The sequence below is a fragment of the Mauremys mutica genome, chromosome 5 (genome assembly GCF_020497125.1).
Source record: "Mauremys mutica isolate MM-2020 ecotype Southern chromosome 5, ASM2049712v1, whole genome shotgun sequence".
Taxonomy (NCBI): Eukaryota; Metazoa; Chordata; order Testudines; family Geoemydidae; genus Mauremys; species Mauremys mutica.
Window position 1 is genome coordinate 143,524,468 of NC_059076.1, and position 22,308 is coordinate 143,546,775.

At 51.1% G+C, this 22,308-nt stretch overlaps 1 protein-coding gene across 4 annotated transcripts in view; it reads right to left on the reverse strand.

Annotated features, from left to right (window-relative positions):
* LOC123370842 (dedicator of cytokinesis protein 2-like) overlaps nucleotides 1-22,308 on the reverse strand; it is a 336,056-nt gene that overhangs the window by 145,472 nt on the left and 168,276 nt on the right. For all 4 annotated transcript variants that reach the window (XM_045017656.1, XM_045017657.1, XM_045017655.1 and 1 more), the window contains 2 exons: nucleotides 17,090-17,217; nucleotides 2,559-2,624 (listed from right to left, as the gene is read on the reverse strand). In XM_045017656.1, coding sequence (XP_044873591.1) covers nucleotides 2,559-2,624; nucleotides 17,090-17,217 — 194 coding nt within the window. The remainder of the gene's footprint in view (nucleotides 1-2,558; nucleotides 2,625-17,089; nucleotides 17,218-22,308) is intronic.

A 22,308-nucleotide genomic window follows, 5' to 3' on the forward strand; every position in this document is an offset into this window, starting at 1 on the left:
CCCTCCACACTGAGGGAGAGGGCAATTTTTATGAGCTTGCGCCATGCAGCTCTCTCTACATAGTGCAAGACACTATTATTTTGGGTTTACATCCCAAAGGAGCTGTACACATGAGTGCTGGGCTGAGTCCTCCCACAGAGGACTGTTCGCTGGCTCTGTGTGATTCTACAGGTGGGTGTGTCTCTACCTGTGTGTGTGTTGGAATGGGGCTTGAGAGCCTTTCACAGCAGCACAGAGTAAGGGAAACCTAGGCTGGTTGGACAGGTGGGCTCAGTGGGACCCTAGCACATCTGGTGGCACTGAGAAAGCGGGGTCCAACCTGTCACAAGATCTACCAATGACTATTAGCCAAGATGGTCAGGGACAGAATCTCATGCTCTGCTCTGGGTGTCAGTAAACCTCCTAATGCCAGAAGCTGGGACTGGACGGATGGATCACTCGACAGGGGATGAATCACTCAAAATTGCCCAGTTCTGTTCATTCCCTCTGAAGTATTTGGCACAGGCCAGATACTGGGCTAGATGGACCTTTGGTCTGACCCAGTGTGGCCACTCTTAAGGTTCTCTTAGGAGAAATGGATGACACAAGCCTGCAAGGCCCTGAACATTGGCTAACTGGTCAGGTCAAAGGGGCAACACTAATGTGAGGAGTGGGATAGTTTCCACGGAGATAAATAAGCTAGTATTCCTGTTAAACTAAGATGGAAGAAATACTGGAGGTGCTCTCAGAACTCAAAGATGGCCAAAAGATGTTAAAACAGGGTCTGGAAATTTCTCAGAAGGATTTAAAGAAACTTATGGAGGTTTCCCAGAAAGGACTGAAAGACGACTTGTGGTCAGAGATAAAATTTCTGTTGGGACTGCAGCTATCAAGTGTTTGGGCAGATCTGGGGTAATTGTACCTCCATCACTAGACTGAAATGTCATGTGGTACCAAGGATATGTCAACACTATTATCTTGATCAACCACACTTGTAATGTTATCAATAAAAGATATCAAGTTAGTTTGAGAGGCTCTATCTTCCATAAACCCACATTGATTGGCATTAACTGCATTACCCTTCTTTAATTCTTTATGATTCACATCCCGTATCAACTGCTCCATTGTCTTGGCCAGAAACGATGTCATGCTGACAGACCTGTAATTAGCCAGGTCATCCCATTTACCCTTTTTAAAAATTTGCATAACATTAGCTTTCTTCCAGTCTTCTGGAATTTCCCCAGTGCTCCAAGACTTATTGAAAATCAACATTAATGGTCCTGCTATTTCCTCAGACAACTCTTTTAAATCTCTTGGATGCAAGTTAACTGGACCTGCTGATTTTAAAGATGTCTAACTTTAGTAGCTTCCATTTAACATCCACTAGTGATGGGAAGAATGTTATCTTCACCATATGATAAGACTGACAGACTGACAATATCTATAATATACTTAACAAACCTTCAAGTATCAGAGGGGTAGCCGTGTTAGTCTGGTTCTGTAAAAGCAGCAAAGAATCCTGTGGCACCTTATAGACTAACAGACGTTTTGCAGCATGAGCTTTCGTGCCCACTTCTTTGGATGCACTTCTTTCGCATTCACCCACGAAAGCTCATGCTGCAAAACGTCTGTTGGTCTATAAGGTGCCACAGGATTCTTTGCTGCTTTAACAAACCTTGTGGAATTAAGATTAACTTTAATTCAATAAAGTGTAACATTACTGAATTAGGGTTAACACCTTTGCAGTTCATTGTATTACAAATGCAAATGTTTACACAGTACTGTGAAATTGTATGGAACTTCTTTAGTAGAATGACAAGATTAATACAATTTCTGGAAGTTCAAAGGTCTTTCTGGAACAATAGGTATGAAATGAATTTCCTTAGGAAATACCTTGAGGTGAGGGGAATGCAAATCCTCCTCCTTTGAAGCCAATCTTTTGAAGATATGCTGTGAGGAAAGAGACCCTTTGTATACTAACTACTTGCTTCTGGAAACTCCAGTTCAAAGAGCCCTGAAGTGTATAAAAAGGAAACTGAACATGTTATGAGTGTGCTTGTTTCAAGCTGAGGATCTGATGAACTTGTAACCACAAGGTGTCGCTAGGGTGGGATATTAAAAGTCTGCACCTGAGCAACTTTCCTAACTTCTGATTCATATTCATTAATAACTAAAACCCCATCTTGTGCTTTATCTGTTAGGACACTAATCCATAAGCAAATTAAAGATGTATTATTCTTCACACAAGACTTCAAGAAATCCAATAAGTTTAGAAAATGAAGGTCTGATAGCCCTGGCCAAACCCAATCATAGTGCACATCTGAACTTCTCAGTCATACAGCTCTGCTGATGCACCACACATCCAACCCACAGACCCCAGACCCACGATTACAGTCCCAGTCTCCCCAGCCCTCGCTCGGCAGGAGCCCCATCTCCACCACCACCTCAGACTCAAGGCGACAGTAAATGTAAGGATGGGGGCTGAAGTGAGAAGCAGGTGGGCTTCTCCCAGGTGCTCTGGCTGCCCCTACTCTTCCTCTCTCCTCCTGTATTTCAAAACTTCCCAGAGGAATGCTCACCAGCTCAGAGTCCTCCCTGTGCTGTCTCTCTTCTCCACTCTGATGTGTCAGCTGCTCTTCTGCTCTCTGGAACCAACAATATCAAACAGAATTCATCTTTACAATCAAGCTAAGAGTCATTATCATTGGCTCATTTCACCATGAGAGCTACGGGCAGGGCTGTGCTTCCCTTGTATACCTTTCCCTCTCTGGGACACGTTTCCAAATGCGGCATGGCACCTGCTGCCCTTCCGAGAGGAAAGCTGTCTTACCCCTAGGAATGTTGGTACAGCTCTCTGCTTCAGGCTGGAAGGAGGTGGGTAAGACCCTCACACAGGATTTTGGCCTGGCTGAGGTGACGGGCTGCTATGTTAAAAGGGACATTATACTCAGGCCTCTTCTGCCAGTCCCACTGAGTAGCCAATGCTGGCATCCTTCAGAAGGTGGATGTCTCAACCAGCTCCACTCTGCTCATCTCTGCGTCTGCCAGGGGAATACTTGTATTAGAGAAAGTTGGGGCTCAGAGTGTCCAGGCCTTATCCTCTCACTTCACCTTATAAAGGAGCTTCTTGAGCAAAGGGTTGTATCATGTACCCTGAAGTGATGTATTATAGGAGCCTCAGAAAGTTGCAATTGAAGGGGCAGGAACTGGAGGGTTCAGAGGATATGGTCCTGTTGGTCTAATTAGAGCTGCTTTTGGCTAATTTTCAAAGGTAAATGAGTCAGAAGCAAGTTTGATGGATGAGGGGCACTCCCGGTGCTGGTGGGTGGCAGCTCGTGAACACCAGGCTGCCCGTGTAGCTAACACCAGTGGTGCTGACTTTGCAAAAGTTACTGGTAACCCCCCTTAGCAACTATTCAGGCCGCCACTAAAAAAAAGCAGAAGCCTTACGTACACAGTAACCTAAACTTTTAAACTGTCTTTTTTCCTCTGCTTTAAAGCAAAAAAAACTAGCTCCGAGCCGGTTTTCACTAACCAAATAACAGTTTCACGGGGTCTAGCAACCACCAATAAAGTGTTAACATGGCATGGTCTTTATCTAAAAGTATATAAAAAGTTTGTAAAGTTTGTATAAAGCAGAGTTCTTTGTACCTGAGTACAGAACTCTCCTTTTTTCTGCAAAATAAAGCAATCTTGCCTTATCCCTGTCAGGCTGTTATTGGCTCTCAGCTAAACAAACCCAATATTTCGGTAACAGTTTCTGGCAACCCAGATGGGACACTCCTAGCTCGGACATCGGACTCCGGACGGCTGCGGCGAACTAGGATCGGCGCCACCGGGGTGTTTAGCCCTTCTTCCTCACTTCCCCGCGGCCCCTGGGGTTCGTGCTCCGATAAGGTGAGCCCTAATAGGATAAGGAAACGCTATCTGGTTTTCTGGTTCTGGTTCTGTTCTGTTTGGTTAACCAGTTAATGTTTTTCTGCTTTAAAACATTTGGGCGTTAGGTGTGTGGGCAGAACTGAGCCTGTCGTTCGTAATTCCTCAGGGTGAAAGCCATAGCGTGCAATAAAGCTCTGAGGTTGAATTGAGATCCTTCTGTCCCGTCCCCTGTAGCGGTCAGTGTAATAAAAGTAGAAAATCCTGGTTTAGGCCATAATTCCCTCTGCTCTCTGTTTAATTCTCTGGTTAAATGTTAAAAGACAAATGGGTAAGTCTCAAAAAAAAACAACCCTAAGGATAGCCCTTTGAATTACATGTTAAGTCAATGGCCCCTACCTGATGTTCAGAAAGGAATGTCAAGGAAGCACTTTTTACAACTTTGCACCCAGGATTGGCCAGCCCTGGGAACTGCATGGCCCGAGTTTGGCTCCTTTGATATTCCGACTTATTTAACCCCTTTGTGCCTAATATTAAAAAACCAAGCACCGGGGCAAATGGACTATTGGTTTTTGTAGGACGATGAGGCTCATCGTCGCTTAAAAGAAGGTACAAATTCAGGCCCCTCTATTCCCGAAAGCCTTGGCCCCTCTCGAGGCCGATTGTTGGGAGGATATACCCCCCATGTATTGTCCTAAACCGCGGCCACCCCCAGCGGTAGCACCACCAACTGCGGCGGACCCGGCACCCTCCTTTACAGGGCCTAAAACAGCAGCTGTACCGAGACAGGATCCGCCACCAAAAACTAAATTCAAGTCAATAAATCAGCTGGTGAAGCAACCAGCAGTGGGTACATTTCTTCCCTGTCCACCGTCCTTAGCCCGTCCCATACAAGACAGGGAGCAGTCTATTAAAAAAATGCAGTTAATATTCAGGCACCCCTCCAAACCATCCCGGTTCCCACAACGGATGGGAATGTCATAGACCGTTATGTTCATATCCCATTTCGTACTGCGGATCTTATGAACTGGCAAGCCACTACGCCTCGCCTTAAAGACGACCCGGAGGTCGTTCATAGGCGATTCCGTGCCATTTTCCAGTCCCATAATCCTCACTGGCGGAATGTGGGCCAGCTTCTAAACTGCCTATTGCGTACGGAAAAAAAAGAGCGAGTCTCAAGGGGGGCCAGGGAGGCTGCGGAAACTGCCGGTGACGGGCGCGACATTATAACTCTCGCCAACCCGGCCCAATGGAACCCGAATGATCCGACTCACCAGGCAGACCTAAAAAAATTTGTAAACCATATTTTAACAAGTATAAAACAAGCAAAAAAAACCCTCTACATTAGTCAAAAATCCATAATACTGTGCAAAAAACAAACAAACACCCCTCCGACTTTTATAAAAAACTTGCGGTTGAAAGTCTTGGTTCGCACTAAGTCCCCTTTCAACACCCCCATTCTGTCTGTTAGAAAACCTGACCTAAATCAAAAAAACCCCGGTATACCGATTTGTCCAAAACTTGCGTGCAGTAAATAAAGTCGTCCAGGCTAAACCCAACGTGGTACCTAACCCTCACACAATCCTGACTGCCATTCCAGCAGGTACCATTTGTTATTCAGTAATAAATTTGTGTAATGCCTTTTCCAGTATTCCGCTAAACCAAAACAGCTGGGATCTCTTTGCCTTCACATGGACGGACCCAGAGACCGGAAAAGCAGAGCAACTAACCTGGACCCGACTACCACAAAAATATGTTGAGTCTCCAACTATTTTCTCCTCCATCCTGGCAGGCAATTTAGCTAATATCAACCTGCCGGGTGGGTCTACGTATCTCTTGTATGTAAATAACGGCCTGGTTTGCCCCCCGAATCAGGTAACATGTAAAACGAACACTATTTACTTGCTAAATTGCCTGGCAAAAAAAACCATAAAGCATTTTCTTCTAAGCTTCAGTTTGCCAAAAACAAGGTAACCTATCTTAGTTATGTGCTCACCCTGGGGCATCAGGCATTATCCAGTGCCCGTATTCAGTCAATCCTTAATATTCCCCAACCAAAAACAAAAGGGTGAAATGCGGGAATTTCTGGGCCTTGCAGGATTTTGCCATTCCTGAATTCCAGGCTTTGGGGAGATGGCCAAACCCCTCTTTAAATTAATCGCTCACGATGCCGAGGAGCCCCTCCCTTGGGATTCTGGGGCTGTAAGGGCCTTCCAAAAAATTAAAACAGCTTTGGCCTCAGCCCCAGCCCTTGGACTCCCCGATTATCAAAAGCCTTTTGTGCTCTATGTACATGAGCGTCTAGGGGTGGCCTCCGGTGTACTCACACAGGCTTTTAGACCTAACAAACAGCCTGTGGCTTATTATTCCCAAAAATTGGATGCTGTGGCACAAGGCTTTCCTGGCTGCCTCCGAGCAGTGGTTGCAGCTGGTCTCCTGGTACCCCAAGCAAAAAAAATTATCTTGGGCCATCCAATGACCCTACGGACCCCGCATGCAGCCCAACAGCTGTTAGTCCAAAAGGGCACCCAGCATTTAACTAGTCAAAGACTAACTCATTTAAAAGTTTCTTTGTTATCTAAAACCAACCTAAAAATTAAACAATGCCACACCTTAAACCCTGCTACCCTTTTACCCTTCCCGGACAACGAGCATAAGCCATTACATAATTGCCTTCAAGTAGTGCAACATCAAAAAAACCCTCGGTCAAATCTTTCAGATGTGCCCATTCCAAATGCTGAACTGGAGCTGTACACAAATAGCTCTGCACGGGTCGTGAAAGGCCAGCGGGTATCTAAATTCGCAGTAACTACCCAGTTTAATGTATTACAGTCTGCCCCGCTGGGACCCTCCACCTCAGCCCAGGCGACAGAATTGATAACCCTCACCCGAGCATGTGAGCTGGCAGCAGGTCAGTCGGTAAACATATATACTGACTCGAAATATGCCTTTGGTGTTTGCCATGCCACAGGCCAATTGTGGGCAGAACGTGGGTTTATCACCTCCAGTAGCACTAAAATAGCACATGGGCCCTTAATCCTAAAATTATTAAAAGCCATTCACTTGCCATCTAAAGTTGCCATCGTCCATGTCCGGGCCCATCAAAAAAAAAAAAAAAAATCCCACCGTCCGTGGCAACCGGCTGGCTAATACAGCTTCAAAAGCGGCTTCCTTACAGCCTTATGTTGCCCACCAGATGGCTCTTACATCCTCTCTCCCAGCAACTTCAGTCCTGGTCCCTTTTACCCCTAAGCCTTTAAAAGTTAAGCATTAAAAAAGCATAAAAGCCACCAAAACGCCAAAAAAACCCAAAACTACCAAACAGAAAAGGGCTTTGCCCCGAGCTGCTTTGCGGCCTGCCCTACTTAAATTACATCCAAAAACACACAGTAAAGCAAAAGCTAAGGCAGCTACTGTAAATAAACTTTAATATGCCCCTAAAGTATTCCAAAAAACTAAACAAGTCCTTGCTACCTGTAACATCTGTGCAAAATTCAATCCAAGGGGGAAACCTAAAGGCCCCCGCGGGGCCAGGTTATGGGCATACACGCCCTTTAAACAACTCCAAATTAACTATTCAAAAATGCCTAAATGCCAAGGCTACAAATATCTTCTTGTAATCGTGTGTCAACTAACTGGTTAAATTAAAGCATTCCCAACTAGACGAGCAACCGCCTTAAAAGTAAAAAAAACCTTATTAAACCACGTCATTCCTAGGTTTGGCCCTCCTAGGTCTATTAACTCTGACCAAAAAACTCATTCCACTGCCCAGGTTATTCAAACCATTGCAAAGGCCCTGGGTATTACCTGGCTTTTACACACCCCTTAAAACCCACCATCTTCTAAGCAAATAAAAAAAATAAATCAAACTTTAAAACTTAAACTCTCTAAACTATGCGCTCAAACTAAGTGAAAACGGCTTCAGGCCCTGCCTCTGGCCCTTTTGGCAGTTCGAACTGCCCCCAGAGGCCGGCTCCGTCTCTCACCCTTTAAACTTCTATTTGGCAGGCCACACACCGGATTTGCTAATCCAGAACCTGTAACTAACTTAGTCACTTAAGGTAACAAAAAACTAACCAAATATGTTGTTTCCCTCCAAACTACTCTCATGTCTCTCCATAAGTACGCAGCTCAATTTCAGTCCCTACCCGCTAACATCCCTGCCCATCAAATCACTCCAAAAAACTGGGTCTATGTAAAAAAGTAAAAACACAAGCCTCTCCAACCCCGGTGGGCGGGCCCTTTCCAAGTCCTCCTTACTTCCCACACTGCAATTCGTGTGAAAAAGCGAGACACTTGAATTCATCACACCCGAGTCAAACTAGCCCCTAGGCTGGGGCCAGAAGCAAACAACACCGGACCTCGAGGAAGCCCCTACAGCTCTTCTCACTGCAACCCGAAAAAGCCAAAAACAAACAATACCTAAAAAGCTGAACCTCTCAAAAACCTAAAACTCCTATTCCGACAAAATAAATCCTAAAACTTTATAAACTATAAATTTCTGGGTAGTAGTACAATGGTTACTTGCTTTCAGTTTACCCTTTGTACATGCCAACCCCCACCCAGTAATTAAGTCCTTGCAGCAACTGGCCACATTAAAACACTTGTCTAATTGCTGGCTGTGCCACCAAACTCATTCTAAAAAAAAAAAAAAATTGTAAACTGTACCTGCAAATCTCTCCAAAATACTCGCCTTACAAATAATACAAAAAACTAAATAATTATAAATAAAAAAAATCAATATAATAAATATAAAAAAGTCTAAAATTTAGCATTATTCCTGGGCAGCTAAGGGGGTCCCTTTTTTTAAATCCTTAAAATTGAGTATAACCTGCCCCTTTGCTTAAAAAATGCTAAAAAAAAAATAAAAATAAAAATAAACTACCTTCCCCTTAAGGCCTATAACCAAACCCTTCGGTTTAATGTCAAAACCAGAACCTTTTTCCCTTTAAATGTTTCTAAAAGCGCCCCAAACCCCCCTTATCACCTGCACAGGGCCTTTACTGTAAAATCAACAAGCATTCCTTACCAAAATAATTAATTTCCCTCATTCCTCCCGTTGGGCCCCATAAATAACACACATTCATTTTATATAAATATTTACTCCGGTGTTGTGTTGCCTCACCCATCCCTTAGTAAAATATCTAAATGCCCACAGCCCATAAAATCGCTTGCAAGTTTCACGGCTAATTTGTTTGCTATTATATACTATAAAAACATCCTAAATGTTACCCATGCCCTAAAACACTTAAATATCTCCCATTAAAGGTGCCAGAACCATATAATAAGTAACTCCAAGCAATAAAAGGTGCACGTGGCCTGGCACCATACAGTCGCGGGTAATACCCTCACCCTTTATTTAAAAACCCCCGGCTTGTATTTTATCTGTGGCCATAACACCTACAAAGCTCTCCCTCCCGGCTGGCAAGGTCGGTGTGGTGTGGCCCGGGTGTTACCTAATGTCCAAATAAACAACATGTTAAACTCCAGTCAAATCCTCAACCTGAAAAGCTATTCTCACAAACTTTTCAACCCCTCCTTAAAAACTAAAACAAAGCGCGCCGAGAATCCCTTAGTTGTCAAACAAACGGGATTCCATTCCTTTGTTCGTGCGCTCATTCCTAAATTAAAAATAGCTAAACTCAAAAAAGCAGTTATAAATATTTCTGCAAAGCTTAAAAAAACAGCTAATGCATCAATAAACGCTTTCCAAAAATTACAACAAAAATTAATAAAATAGCAAAAATAGCTTTGCAAAATAAACATGTATTAAATGCCAGAAATGCTAAATTAGGGGGAGCTTGTGCTCACATAAAAAAAATGCTGTTTTTATGTAAATCGCTCTAGCATAATTAAAAAACATTTACAAGCTATTAAAAATGCTGCTGTTGTTTTCCATGCTGTATCTCTTAGTCACCCCTTTAGTTTTAAGGACCTTCTCCCAAACCTTGGGTCCTGGTTTACAGAGCTCTTTCAAACAATTGTAAAATAAATTATTTTCCTTCTTTTCCTTCTATGCATTATTTAAGTATTAATACAATGTGCAAAATGTCTATATAATGCTGTAACCAAAAGCTCTGCTGCCCATAAAAAAAGCCCAATATCTGTCCCTCCAGCTTAATCGCAAATTATGTAGTGGGCCTGACAATTTGGGCTTGTCAGACCCGAAGGGGGGATTGTAAAAGTTACTGGTAACCCCCCTTAGCAACTATTCAGGCCGCCACTAAAAAAAAGAAGAAGCCTCACGTACACAGTAAAAGACGGTTACTCACCTGTAGTAACTGTTGTTCTTCGAGATGTGTTGCTCCAATCCATTCCAGTTAGGTGTGCGCGCCGCGCGTGCACGGCTCTTCGGAAGATTTTTACCCTAGCAACTCCGGCGGGCCGGCTGGGCGCCCCCTGGAGTGGCGCCGCTATAGCGCTGAATATATACCCCAGCCGGCCCGTCCGCTCCTCAGTTCCTTCTTGCCGGTTACTCCGACAGTGGGGAAGGAGGGCGGGTCTGGAATGGATTGGAGCAACACATCTCGAAGAACAACAGTTACTATGGTGAGTAACCGTCTTTTCTTCTTCGAGTGATTGCTCCAATGCATTCCAGTTAGGTGATTCCCAAGCCTTACCTAGGCGGTGGGGTCGGAGTGAGACGTGGCAGAGTGTAAAACTGCTGAGCCGAAGGCTGCGTCGTCTCGAGACTGCTGCACCAACGCATAGTGGGAGGCGAAGGTGTGGACCGAAGACCATGTGGCCGCTCGACATATGTCCTGGATGGGGACCTGGCTCAGGAAGGCGGCAGACGAGGCTTGCGCCCTCGTGGAATGAGCGGTGAAGCGGCCCGGGGGCACGCGAGCCAGCTCGTAGCATGCTCTGATGCACTGAGTTACCCAGGAGGAGATGCGCTGGGAAGAGACCGGCTCGCCTTTCATGCGGTCGGCGACTGCTATGAAGAGTTGTGTAGAACGCCGAAAAGGTTTTGTCCGCTCGATGTAAAAAGCGAGCGCTCTACGGACGTCGAGGGTGTGGAGCTGTTGTTCCCTTGGCGAGGCATGGGGCTTCGGGAAGAAGACCGGGAGAAAGATGTCCTGATTGAGGTGGAAAGCCGAGACCACTTTTGGCAGGAAGGCCGGATGCGGACGAAGCTGCACCTTGTCCGTGTGGAAGACAGTGTATGGCGGACCTACCGTCAGCGCCCGGAGCTCCGAGACTCGTCTGGCCGATGTTATGGCGACGAGGAAGGCCGTCTTCCAGGAGAGGTAAAGAAGAGAACACGTGGCCATCGGTTCGAATGGCGGACCCATGAGTCTGGACAGGACGAGGTTCAAATCCCAGGTTGGGGCCGGACGCCGCACCGGCGGGTACAATCGGTCCAGGCCTTTCAGGAAGCGGGAGACCATCGGATTGGAAAAGATGGAGCGACCTTCCAGGGAAGGACGAAAAGCGGACACCGCTGCCAGGTGTACCCGCAAGGAGGAGACCGCCAGACCTTGCTCCTTAAGGTACCAAAGGTAGTCCAAGATGGTAGGGACGGGTACGATGAAAGGGTTGAGCCCTCGTTGGTCACACCAGAGCGCGAACCTCTTCCATTTCGCCAGGTAGGTGGAGCGAGTGGAAGGCTTTCTGCTCTCAAGCAGGACTTGCTGCACGGCCGCCGAACAGTCCCTCTCTGCGTGGGTCAACCACGCAGGTACCAGGCTGTAAGATGGAGGGACTGCAGGTTCGGATGGTGGAGTCTGCCGAAGTCCTGCGTGATGAGGTCCGGCCATAACGGGAGGGAGATGGGATCCCGAACGGAGAGCTCGAGCAGCAGGGTGTACCAATGCTGTCTCGGCCAGGCCGGAGCCACGAGTATGACGGTGGCTCGATCCCTCCTCAGCTTCTGGAGCACTCTGTGCACGAGAGGAAAGGGAGGGAAGGCATAGAGGAGGTGAGTCTGCCAGGGATACAGGAACGCGTCCGACAGAGAGCCCGGCGAGTGACCTCGGAACGAGCAAAACTGGAGACACTTCCTGTTCGCCTTGGAGGCGAAGAGGTCGACCCGGGGAAACCCCCACCTCTGGAAAATCGTATGTGCAACGTCGGGACGAAGGGACCACTCGTGGGAGAGAAACGACCTGCTGAGATGGTCGGCCAGCGTGTTCTGCACTCCCGGAAGAAAAGACGCTTCTAGGTGAATGGAGTGGGTCACGCAGAAGTCCCACAGGAGGATCGCTTCCTCGCAGAGGGGAGAAGAGCGGGCTCCGCCCTGCTTGTTTACATAGTACATCGCAGCGGTGTTGTCCGTGAGTACTGTTACACAACGGCGTTGTAGGTGGGAGCAGAAGGTCCGGCAGGCGAGGCGGATGGCACGGAGCTCGCGGACATTGATGTGTAGCGCGAGTTCCTGGGGCGACCAAAGGCCTTGGGTGTGAAGCTCGCCCAGGTGGGCCCCCCAACCGAGCGCTGAGGCATCCGTCGTCAGCGTAACGGATGGGCGAGGAGGATGGAACGGGACCCCCGCACACACGACCTCCGGGGTGAGCCACCAGCGGAGGGAGTCGAGGGCCGTCCTGTTGACCGTGACCACCATGTCGATGGGGTCTCGATGAGGCCGGTACACCGTCGCGAGCCAGGACTGGAAGGGGCGAAGATGGAGCCGCGCATATGCGGTGACATACGTGCAGGAGGCCATGTGACCCAGAAGGCGTAGGCAGGAGCGCACGGTTGTGGTCGGGAAGGCGACGAGATTCCGGATGATGGAGGTCATCGTCTGGTGCCGGGCGCGGGGAAGAGAGGCCCTGCCAACCGTGGAGTCGAGAACCGCTCCGATGAACTCCAGCCGCTGCGTTGGGAGCAAAGTGGACTTCTCGGTGTTGATGAGAAGACCAAGCCGCTGAAAGAGAGACAGAATTTCTGCCATCTGTTCTATCACGAGCTGACGGGACTGAGCTCGGACCAGCCAGTCGTCGAGATACGGGTAGACGTGCATCTGACGACGGCGGAGGGCTGCTGCTACGACTGCCATGCATTTTGTGAATACCCTCGGTGCCGTGGAGAGTCCGAATGGCAACACGGCGAACTGGTAGTGGGCGTTGTTGACCACAAACCGAAGGTAACGCCGATGAGGAGGATAGATCGCGACATGGAAGTAGGCGTCCTTCATGTCGAGGGCGGCAAACCAGTCTCCCGGATCCAGGGAAGGAATAATGGTCCCCAGGGTGACCATACGAAACTTGGGCTTGAGCAGATATTTGTTCAGCTCGCGAAGGTCCAGGATAGGACGTAGCCCGCCTTTCGCCTTGGGGATGAGAAAATAACGGGAGTAGAATCCCCTGCCCCGCCTGTCTTGAGGCACTGCTTCTATGGCACCCACGCTCAACAGAGTCCGAACCTCTTGCAAGAGGACTTGCTCGTGAGAGGGGTCCCTGAAGAGGGACAGGGAGGGTGGGTGGGAAGGCGGGGGCGAAACAAATTGAAGGCGGTATCCCGACTGGACTGTTTGAAGCACCCAGTTGTCCGATGTTAAGCGGGACCACGCCGAAAAGAAATGGGAAAGGCGGTTGTAAAATAAAGGGGAAGGATCCGGTAGGGAGAGTGATGGGCCGTCCTCGATCGTCCCATCAAAAGGCCTGCTTAGCCCCCTGCGGGGTCTTGGAAGCGGCCTGGCCCTGGTTGCGGCGGTTGCCGGACGGACGACGGCGATTTTGGGTCGGACGTCTGCTGGTGTAGGGGCGATAACGCTGTTGATAGCGGGAGGGCTGCGGCCGGAAGGGCCTGCGCTGCGTCGCCGGCGTGTGCATTCCGAGCGTGCGGATGGCAACACGCCCGTCCTTCAGGGTCTGGATCCGAGCATCCGTCTTCTCGGAAAACAGACCCTGGGTGTCGAAGGGGAGGTCCTGGAGTGTATATTGCACCTCCGGCGGCAGGGTGGAGGACTGCAGCCAGGAGATGCGCCTCACTGTCACGCCGGATGCCAAGGTCCGAGCCCCGGAGTCCGCGGCGTCGAGGGCGGCCGTAATAGATGACCGAGAGGACTTCTTCCCCTCGTCCAGCAAGGCGGAGAACTCCTGGCGTGATGTGGAAGGCAGGAGCTCCGAGAACTTCGCCAGGGACGTCAGAATGTCAAAGACGTACCTGGCGAGGAGGACCATGATGTTTGCGATCCTCAGCTGCAAACCCCCGGCGGAGTAAATCTTACGGCCGAGCAAGTCCATGCGCTTGGCTTCCTTGGATTTAGGCGCAGCGGCAGGTTGGCCGCGCCTCTCCCGGTCGTTAACAGATTGGACCACGAGGGAGTCCGGGGTTGGGTGAGAGTAAAGGTACTCATAGCCTGATGGTGGGGCTGAGTACTTCCGCTCGACCCCGCGTGCTGTGGGAGGAATAGAAGCGGGAGTCTGCCATAGCGTAGTGGCGTTCTTTTGAATGGTCCGGACGAAGGGCAACGCCACGCGGACGGGCGCATCCGCACCCACCACGTTGGTGATTGGGTCCTCATCCTCCTGGACCTCCTCTACGGGAAGATTCATGGACGCCGCCACCCTGCGAAGCAGGTCTTGGAAGGCCCGGAGGTCAATGGGCGGGGGTTCGCTGGTCGCAGCCCCTGCCACCGCCTCGTCCGGCGAGGATGACGAAGATGCACCCTGCAGAACCGGCTCCGGCTCTACGTCCGGTGGGTGAGCCTCCTCCGAACCGTGAAGCGTGGGCGATTGGCGGACCGGATGAGCAGATGGCTCGTGCGGAGGAGAGGGAGGCGGCCGGCTAATAGTCGCTTCAGGGACCCTGGTGCTGGTGGTCACATCCCTCCTGGGAAACGGGATACCTTGACCTTCATGCTGTCCCCACGGGACCCAGTAGCCCCACTGCTCATGCGGAAGTCCTTGTGGGGTAGGCCACCGGTGGGTAGTATCATCGGCACCGGAGGCTACGGAAGCCGTGCGGGATGGCCAAGGCGGTGCTGTAGTGCCGACGGACTGAACCGCTGACGGCGGGAGGCCATGCACCGACGGCACCGAGGGTCGATACGCAGAGCGCCGACGGGACGGTGACCGTGAGCGTGGACTCCGACGGTGCCGGGAGCTCGACCGGCGCCGGGAGCTCGACCGGGACCGGGATCCGCGGTGCCGGGAGTGACTCCGGGAGTCGCGGTGCCGAGACGACCTCCGACGGTACCGTGACCTGGATCGGTGCCGGGAGTGCGACCGGTACCGAGATCGAGAACGGTACCGGGACTCAGACCGGCGTCGGGATGGTGCTCGGTGCCGCGAGGAGGAGCGGCGACGAGACTCCGAGCGGCGGGACGGGGACCTGCGCCGGGACCTGGACCGGGACCGGGACCGGGACCTCGACCGTCTTCCACGCCGCTCGTCAACTGAGGGCGGTCTTGTCATCCTGGCTGGCTTGCCGAGAGAGACAACAGCCCGCACCGGCGGTGCCGGGGGCCGGAGGCTCGGAGCCTCTATGAGCCTGATGAGGTCTCTGGCAGAGGAGAATGTCTCCGGCGTTGAAGGCAGCCTTGGCTCCACCTCAGTCGGTGCCGGGGAGCGTGGCGGTGCCGGACTCGACGGCGCTTGCGGAGCCGGAGTCGAGGGCTCAGGGCCCGTTTTACGCACTGCCGCAGCCACTCTCGTAGCGGACTCTGTGCGTGCCTTCGCCACAGCCTTCGCCAGTCTCTGCTTGTGTGCAGGCGAGAGCGAGCGGTGCCGGGTCGTCTTCGGCGGCGGTTTAGGTACTGTGGCCACGGTGCCGGCGCCGGTCGGTGCCGCGGGTGCACTCTGCACCGAAGAAGCCCTCGGTGCCGGCGCTGACGGTGCCGGGGGCTGGAGGGACGCCTCCATAAGGAGCTGCTTGAGGCGACTGTCTCTGTCCTTACGCGTCCGCGGCTTAAAAGCCGAACAAATGGCACACTCATCTGTACGGTGTGCCTCGCCCAGGCAACGGAGGCAGGAGCCGTGAGGGTCACCCACTGGCATAGGCCTCTGGCACGTTGCACAGGGCTTAAAGCCCGGTGCCTTGGGCATGAGCCCGCACCGGGGAGGGGGAGGGAGAAAATACTCCCCCTATCCTTATCTAAACTAACTAACTATTAAAACTAACTATACTAACAGTAAAGAACTATATACAAAACCAGTAGAGAGAGCTAGGGATGTGGAGGACTACTGAGCATTCCACAGTTCCGACTGCCGTCACGGGCGGGAAGAAGGAACTGAGGAGCGGACGGGCCGGCTGGGGTATATATTCAGCGCTATAGCGGCGCCACTCCAGGGGGCGCCCAGCCGGCCCGCCGGAGTTGCTAGGGTAAAAATCTTCCGAAGAGCCGTGCACGCGCGGCGCGCACACCTAACTGGAATGCATTGGAGCAATCACTCGAAGAAGAACCTAAACTTTTAAACTGTCTTTTCTCCTCTACCTTAAAGCAAAAAAAACTAGCTCCAAGCCGGTTTTCACTAACCAAATAACAGTTTCACAAAATCTAGCAAACACCAATAAAATGTTAACACAGCATAATCTTTATCTAAAAATATATAAAAAGTTTAGAAAGTTTGTATAAAGCAGAGTTCTTTGTACCTAAGTACAGAACTCTCCTTTTTTCTGCAAAATAAAGCAATCTTTCCTTATCCCTATCAAGCTGTTATTAGCTCTCAGCTAAACAAACCCAATATTTCGGTAACAACTTGGCAGGGCTCAGATATCGCAGTGCCTAGTGTGAGAGGCAGCTCTCTGAGCCAAGACCAAAAAGGACAAAAACTGAGCATGGTCCTTGAAGACAGCAGCTCCAACTGACCCTCAGAGGGGAGCCAGTCTGGAGCTCATTCCTTCTCAGAGGAGACTCTGAGTGCTATTCCTGACTCTGCCACAGCCTCCATGTGACACCTTGGGCAAGCCACTTCATCTCTCTGGGCCAAATGCTAATAGCCCTTTGTTCCTCTCCACCTTTGTCTGTCGTGTCTATTTAGACTGTCGGCTCTCCATGTCACAGACTGTCTCCTGTTGTGTGTCTATACAGCAGCCAGCCAATGGGTGACCTCCGCTGCTGTTTTGCCTGGGACAGTTGGCTAGTTACACAACAGCTCAGCAACCCCTGCTATGCCCCCCGTGTCCCCCTAGGTCTGTAGAGGGAGGGGGAATGCCAGCCTGAGCCCCAGTGTTTGTCTCCACAAGGGAGCTTTGTGTTCAGCCTAGCTCAAACCCATTTAACCTTGTGAGGCCAACACCACGGCTGGACAGGGCTGACAGCCAGTGCTTAGGGTAATGGGGGGTTTACCTTCTGGGCTTTGTACAGCACCTCCAGGATATTGCTGAGCAGCTCAATGCAAGCCTCCTCCTCCTCTCCCTTCGCAATCAGCTCCTGGAGGATGGGGATTGTCGTATGCAGCAGCATCTCCCGACACTCTGCACAGACAGACAGAGATATTAGTTGTGGGGTGGGAACACAGACACCTCACCGTTCTGGAGAGGGAGTGGGCCAGAGAGGGGCAGACGTTCAGGCTCAGGTTGGAGCCCAGACTCTGTGACCCTTCCCCCTTGTGGGTCCCAGAGCCTGAGCCCAAAGGTCTCCACCGCAATGAAAGGCCCCACAGCCCAAGCCCCACAAGCCTGAGTCAGCTGCCATGGGCCAGCTGTGAGTGTTTAATTGCACTGTAGACATGGAGAATTCACCACATCCCTAGGAGAGCTGTTCCAGGGTTAATTTCCCTCAGTGTTAAAAATGTGCCTCTTATTTCTATACTGAATTTGTCTGGTTTCAGCTTCCAGCTACTGGACCTTGTTCTGCCTTTGTCTGCAAGATCGGAAATCTTCTGCTCATCTAAGTACTTACAGGCCCTGACCAAGTCACCTCCTGTGCTACTCTTGTCTTGGATAAACTAAATAGCCTGAGCTGCTTCAGTCTCTGATTCAGAGGTGAGACTTCAGAACATTCTCGTCGCTCTTTTCTGAACCCTTTCCAGTTTGTCAGCGTCATCTCTTTTAACGCGTGGACACCAGAACTGGACACAGCATCCCAGAAATGGTCTCACTGCTGCAAGCCAGTGGTCTGAATGAGCTGTCTCCCGCCATCTACTGAAGAACTGGAGGAAAAGATCTAATGAGCAGACACACCTGCTTTGCCAGGATGATCAGCTTTGGCTGTGTTGTGTTAACATTCACTTAAACCTTGGAGGCAGGGTAATGAAATATTATCCTTATTGTATGACTAAAGGGGGGCAGAAAAACGGTTACTCACCTTCTCGTACCTGTTGTTCTTCAAGATGTGTCGCTCGTTTCCATTCCAATAGGGGCGTGCGCCGTGTGCACAGTCGTCGGAAGGTGTTTCCCCTAGTGGTACCTGTCGGGTTGGCTGTGGAGCCCCTGGAGTGGCGCCTTCATGGCGCTGAACATATGCCACTGCTGACCCGGCCCCTCCTCAGTTCCTTCTTCCTGGCTGCTCCGACAGCGGGGAAGACGGGCGGGTTTGGAATGGACATGAGCAACAAATCTCAAAGAACAACAGTTACAAGAAGGTGAGTAACCGTTTTTCTTCTTCGAGTGCTTGCTCGTATCAGTTTCAATTAGGTCCCGAGCCCTACCTAGGCGGTGGGGTCGGAGTTATGGAATCGCTGACTGGAACACCCCTCTGCCAAATGCTGCATCATCTCTGACATGCTGGATGATAGCATAATGAGAGGAACGTGTGGACTGAGGACCACGTTGCTGCCCTGCAGATCTCCTGTATTGGACCCTGGGCCAGGAACACTGCCAAAGATGCCTGCGCCCTTGTGGAGTGTGTTATAAGGGCCGGGGCTAGAACCTTGGCCAGCTCAGAGCACATCCTGGTGCAGGACATGATCCATGATGAGATCCTCTGAGATGAAACCAGGAGCCCTTTCATCCTGTCCACAATCACCACAAACAGCTGGTTCGACTTCCTGAACGGCTTTGTGTGCTTGATGTAAAAGGCCAGCGCCCGCCAGACACCCAGAGAGTGGAGCCTCTGTTCTCAGACATTAGCATGAGGCTTAGGGAAGAAGACAGGCAGAAAAATGTCCTGGTTGGTGTGAAAATGTGACACCACCTTGGGAAAGAAAGACAGGTGAGGTCTGAGTTGTACCTTGTCCTTATGTAGGGGGGGTCAGAAGTGAGGGTCTTTAATTCCGACATCCTCCTTGCTGAGATAATGGCGACCAGAAAGACAACCTTACGACAAGTAGAGAAGGGACCAAGTCATCAGTGGTTCAAAAGGAGGCCCTGTTAGCCTGGAGAGGACCAGGTTAAGGTCCCACACAGGGAGCGGTAGTCTAATATGTGGGTGTAACCACTCCAGGCCCTTGAGGAAGCGGGCAACCATAGGGTTGATGAAGATTGAACATCCGGCTGCTCCTGGGTGGAAGGCCAAAATGGCTGCAAGGTGCACCTTGATGGACAATGCTGCAAGACCGTGCTGTTTCAGGTGCAGCAGGTACTCCAGGATGAGCAGTATGGGTGCCTGGAGTGGAAGTGTGCGATGCTGAGCACACCAGAATGTGAACCTTTTCCGCTTTGCTAGGTATGTGGCCCTAGTGGAGGGTTTTCTGCTGCTGAATAGGACCTCTCTTACCGGGTCCGAGCCCAGGAGCTCCATGGGGTTTAGCCATGAAGCTTCCAGGCCGTGAGATGGAGGGACTGGAGGTCGGGTGATAAAGTTGCCCATGGTCCTGAGTGATCAGGTCCGGGAAGGGTGGCAACATGATCAGCTGTCCACTGACAGCTCCAGGAGCATGGTGTACGAGTGTTGTCAAGGCCACGCTGGTGCCACCAGAATTAACTCCGCCCTGTCTCTGTGGACCTTGAGCAGGACCTTGTGTGTGAGAGGAATCGGGGGAAAGGCGTAGAGCAGGCGGCCTCCCCTGGGTAGCAGGAACGTGTCTGTGATCGAGCCTGGGCTGTGTTTCTGGAAGGAGCTGAACATTGGGCACTTTCTGTTGCTCCGGATGGTGAATAGTCGACCTGGGGACACGACAACTTTTGGAAGATGGAGTATATGACATCTGGGCAGAGGGATGACTCGTGATTGCAGAACGATCTGCTGAGGTGGTCCGCCAGTTCGTTCTGCACTCCTGGGAGATAGGACGCCTCCAGGTGAACGGAGGGGGCTATGCAGAACTCCCATAGCTGGAGGGCTTCCTGACACAGAGGGGAGGCGCGGGCTCCACCCTGCTTCTTGATGTAAAACATGGCGGTGGTGTTGTCTGTCATAACTGCCACACTCTGTCCTTGTAGTCAGGCCTGAAAGGTCTGGCATGCCAGTCGTATTAACCTCAGCTCCTTGATGTTGATATGGAGTGAGAGTTCGTCCTGCAACCCCAGGCCCTGCGTTTGGAGGTCTCCCAAGTGTGCTCCCCATCCCAGACCAGACGCATCTGTTACCAGGGACAAGGAGGGCTTGAGGCTGTTGAAGGGGACTCCCTTGCACACTGCCTGAGGGTCGAGCCACCATCAGAGGGACTCGAGCACCTGCTGAGGCACGGTGACCACTGAGTCCAGGCTGTCATGCCCTAGGCGATAGGCCAAAGTGAGCCATGCCTGCAAAGTTCTGAGCCTCAGTCTGGCATGCCAGACCACGCAAGTGCAGGCTTCCATGTGGCTGAGGAGACTCAGGCATCCCCGTGTGGTAGTGGTCAGGTGTCACCTGAGGCCTTGAATAATGTCTGTCATCGCTTGGAATCAGGCCTGTGGCAGCAACGCTCTTGCCTGAACCGAGTCCAGCGCCGCCCCGATGAACTCTAGTCTTTGGGAGAGTGACAAGGTTGACGTGTTCACATTGAGGAGGAGTCCAAGTGTTTTGAAAGTGGATCTGACCCGTTGGACCTGAGATTCCACCTGTTCCCTGGAGAGCCCCCTGAGAAGCCAGTCGTCGAGGTAGGGGTATACCTGCACCTGTCTCTTGCGAAGGAAGGCTGCTACGACCGACATGCACTTGGTGTACACTCGGGGGGCTGTCGACAGACCAAAGGGGAGGACTGTGAACTGACAGTGTTTGTGGTTGACAACAAACCTTAAGAATCGTCTGTGTGCAGGCCGAATAGCTATATGGAGGTATGCGTCTTTCATGTCGAGGGTGGCATACCAGTGTCCTGGATCCAGAGAGGGGATAATTGTACTCACGGAGACCATGGGGAACTTCAACTTTACCATGAATTTGTTGAGTCCTTGCAGGTCTAGAATGGGTCTGAGACCCCCCTTTGGGGATTAGGAAGTATTGGGAATAGAATCCCTTGTCCCTGAGGAACCTCCTCCACCACTCCCATGGCGAGGAGCGCCTGCATCTCCTGGAGAAGGAGTTGCTCCTGAGAAGAGTCCCTGAAGAGGAACGCGGAAGGGGGGTGGGAGAGAGGGGAGGAGCAGAATTGGAGAGAATATCCCACTTCTGCCATGTGAAGAACCCAGCGGTCCAAGGTTATTTGGGACCAGGCATGGTAGAAGTGGGATAGACGGTTCATGAAATGGGGAAGGATCTGGTGCTGAGGCAGGTGTGTCATCCTCGGGCACACCTTCAAAAGACCTGCTTTGAGTCTGATGATGGCTTGGTCAGGCCCTGGCCCTGCCTGGGTGGGGGATGGGAAGGCTTGGAGGATAAGGGCATTGCTGCTGTGGTTGAGGCTTAAAAGGTTTGCGTTGGGTTTCTGGGATGTGCATAGCCAACAATTTCATAGTTGCCCGGGAGTCCTTTAGGCTGTGCAGCCTGGAGTCCGTTTGCTCCAAAAACCACCCTTCCCTGTCAAACGGCAAGTCCTGCAGGGTTTGCTGCACTTCAGGGGGCAACCCAGATGCTTGTAACCATGAGCCCTGCCTCATGGCTATTCCGGAGGAAAGGGTGCGGGCCGCAGAATACGCACATCTAGTGAGGCCTGCAAAGAGGTCCATGCCACTGCCTTTCCTTCATCAATAATAGCCACAAACTCAGCTCTGGAGTCTGGTGGTATCAGCTCCTTAAACTTCAACATGGAGGCCCACGAGTTGAAGTTGTATCTACTGAGGATAGCTTGTTGGTTGGCTATCCTCAGCTGCAGGCCTCCCATTGAGTAGACCTTTCTGCCGAAAAGGCCCATTCGCTTCGCCTTTGGAGTCAGTCCCTGCTGCCCTTGCCTCTCCATCTCGTTAACTGCAGCCACTACAAGGGACATGACTGCGGGTGCGAGAACAGGCACTTGTACCCTTTAGAGGGCATGAAGTATTTACGCTCCATGCCTTTAGCAGTAGGCGGGATCAGGTTTGCCAGAGTATTTATGTTGCTCTGAATTGTTTTTATCAGGGGCAGAGCTACTCTGGATGGCCCCTCTGGTGCCAAGATGTCCACCATGGGGCCCTCAGGTTCCACTACTTCCTCTGCCTGCAACCCCATGTTGCGTGTGATCCTCCGCAGTAGGTCCTGGTGAGCTCTGTGGTCTACCGGGGGCGGACCCAAGGTAGATGCACCTGCCACCGCCTTGTCTGGGGACGAGGATGATGAGGGCAGAGGCGGCACAG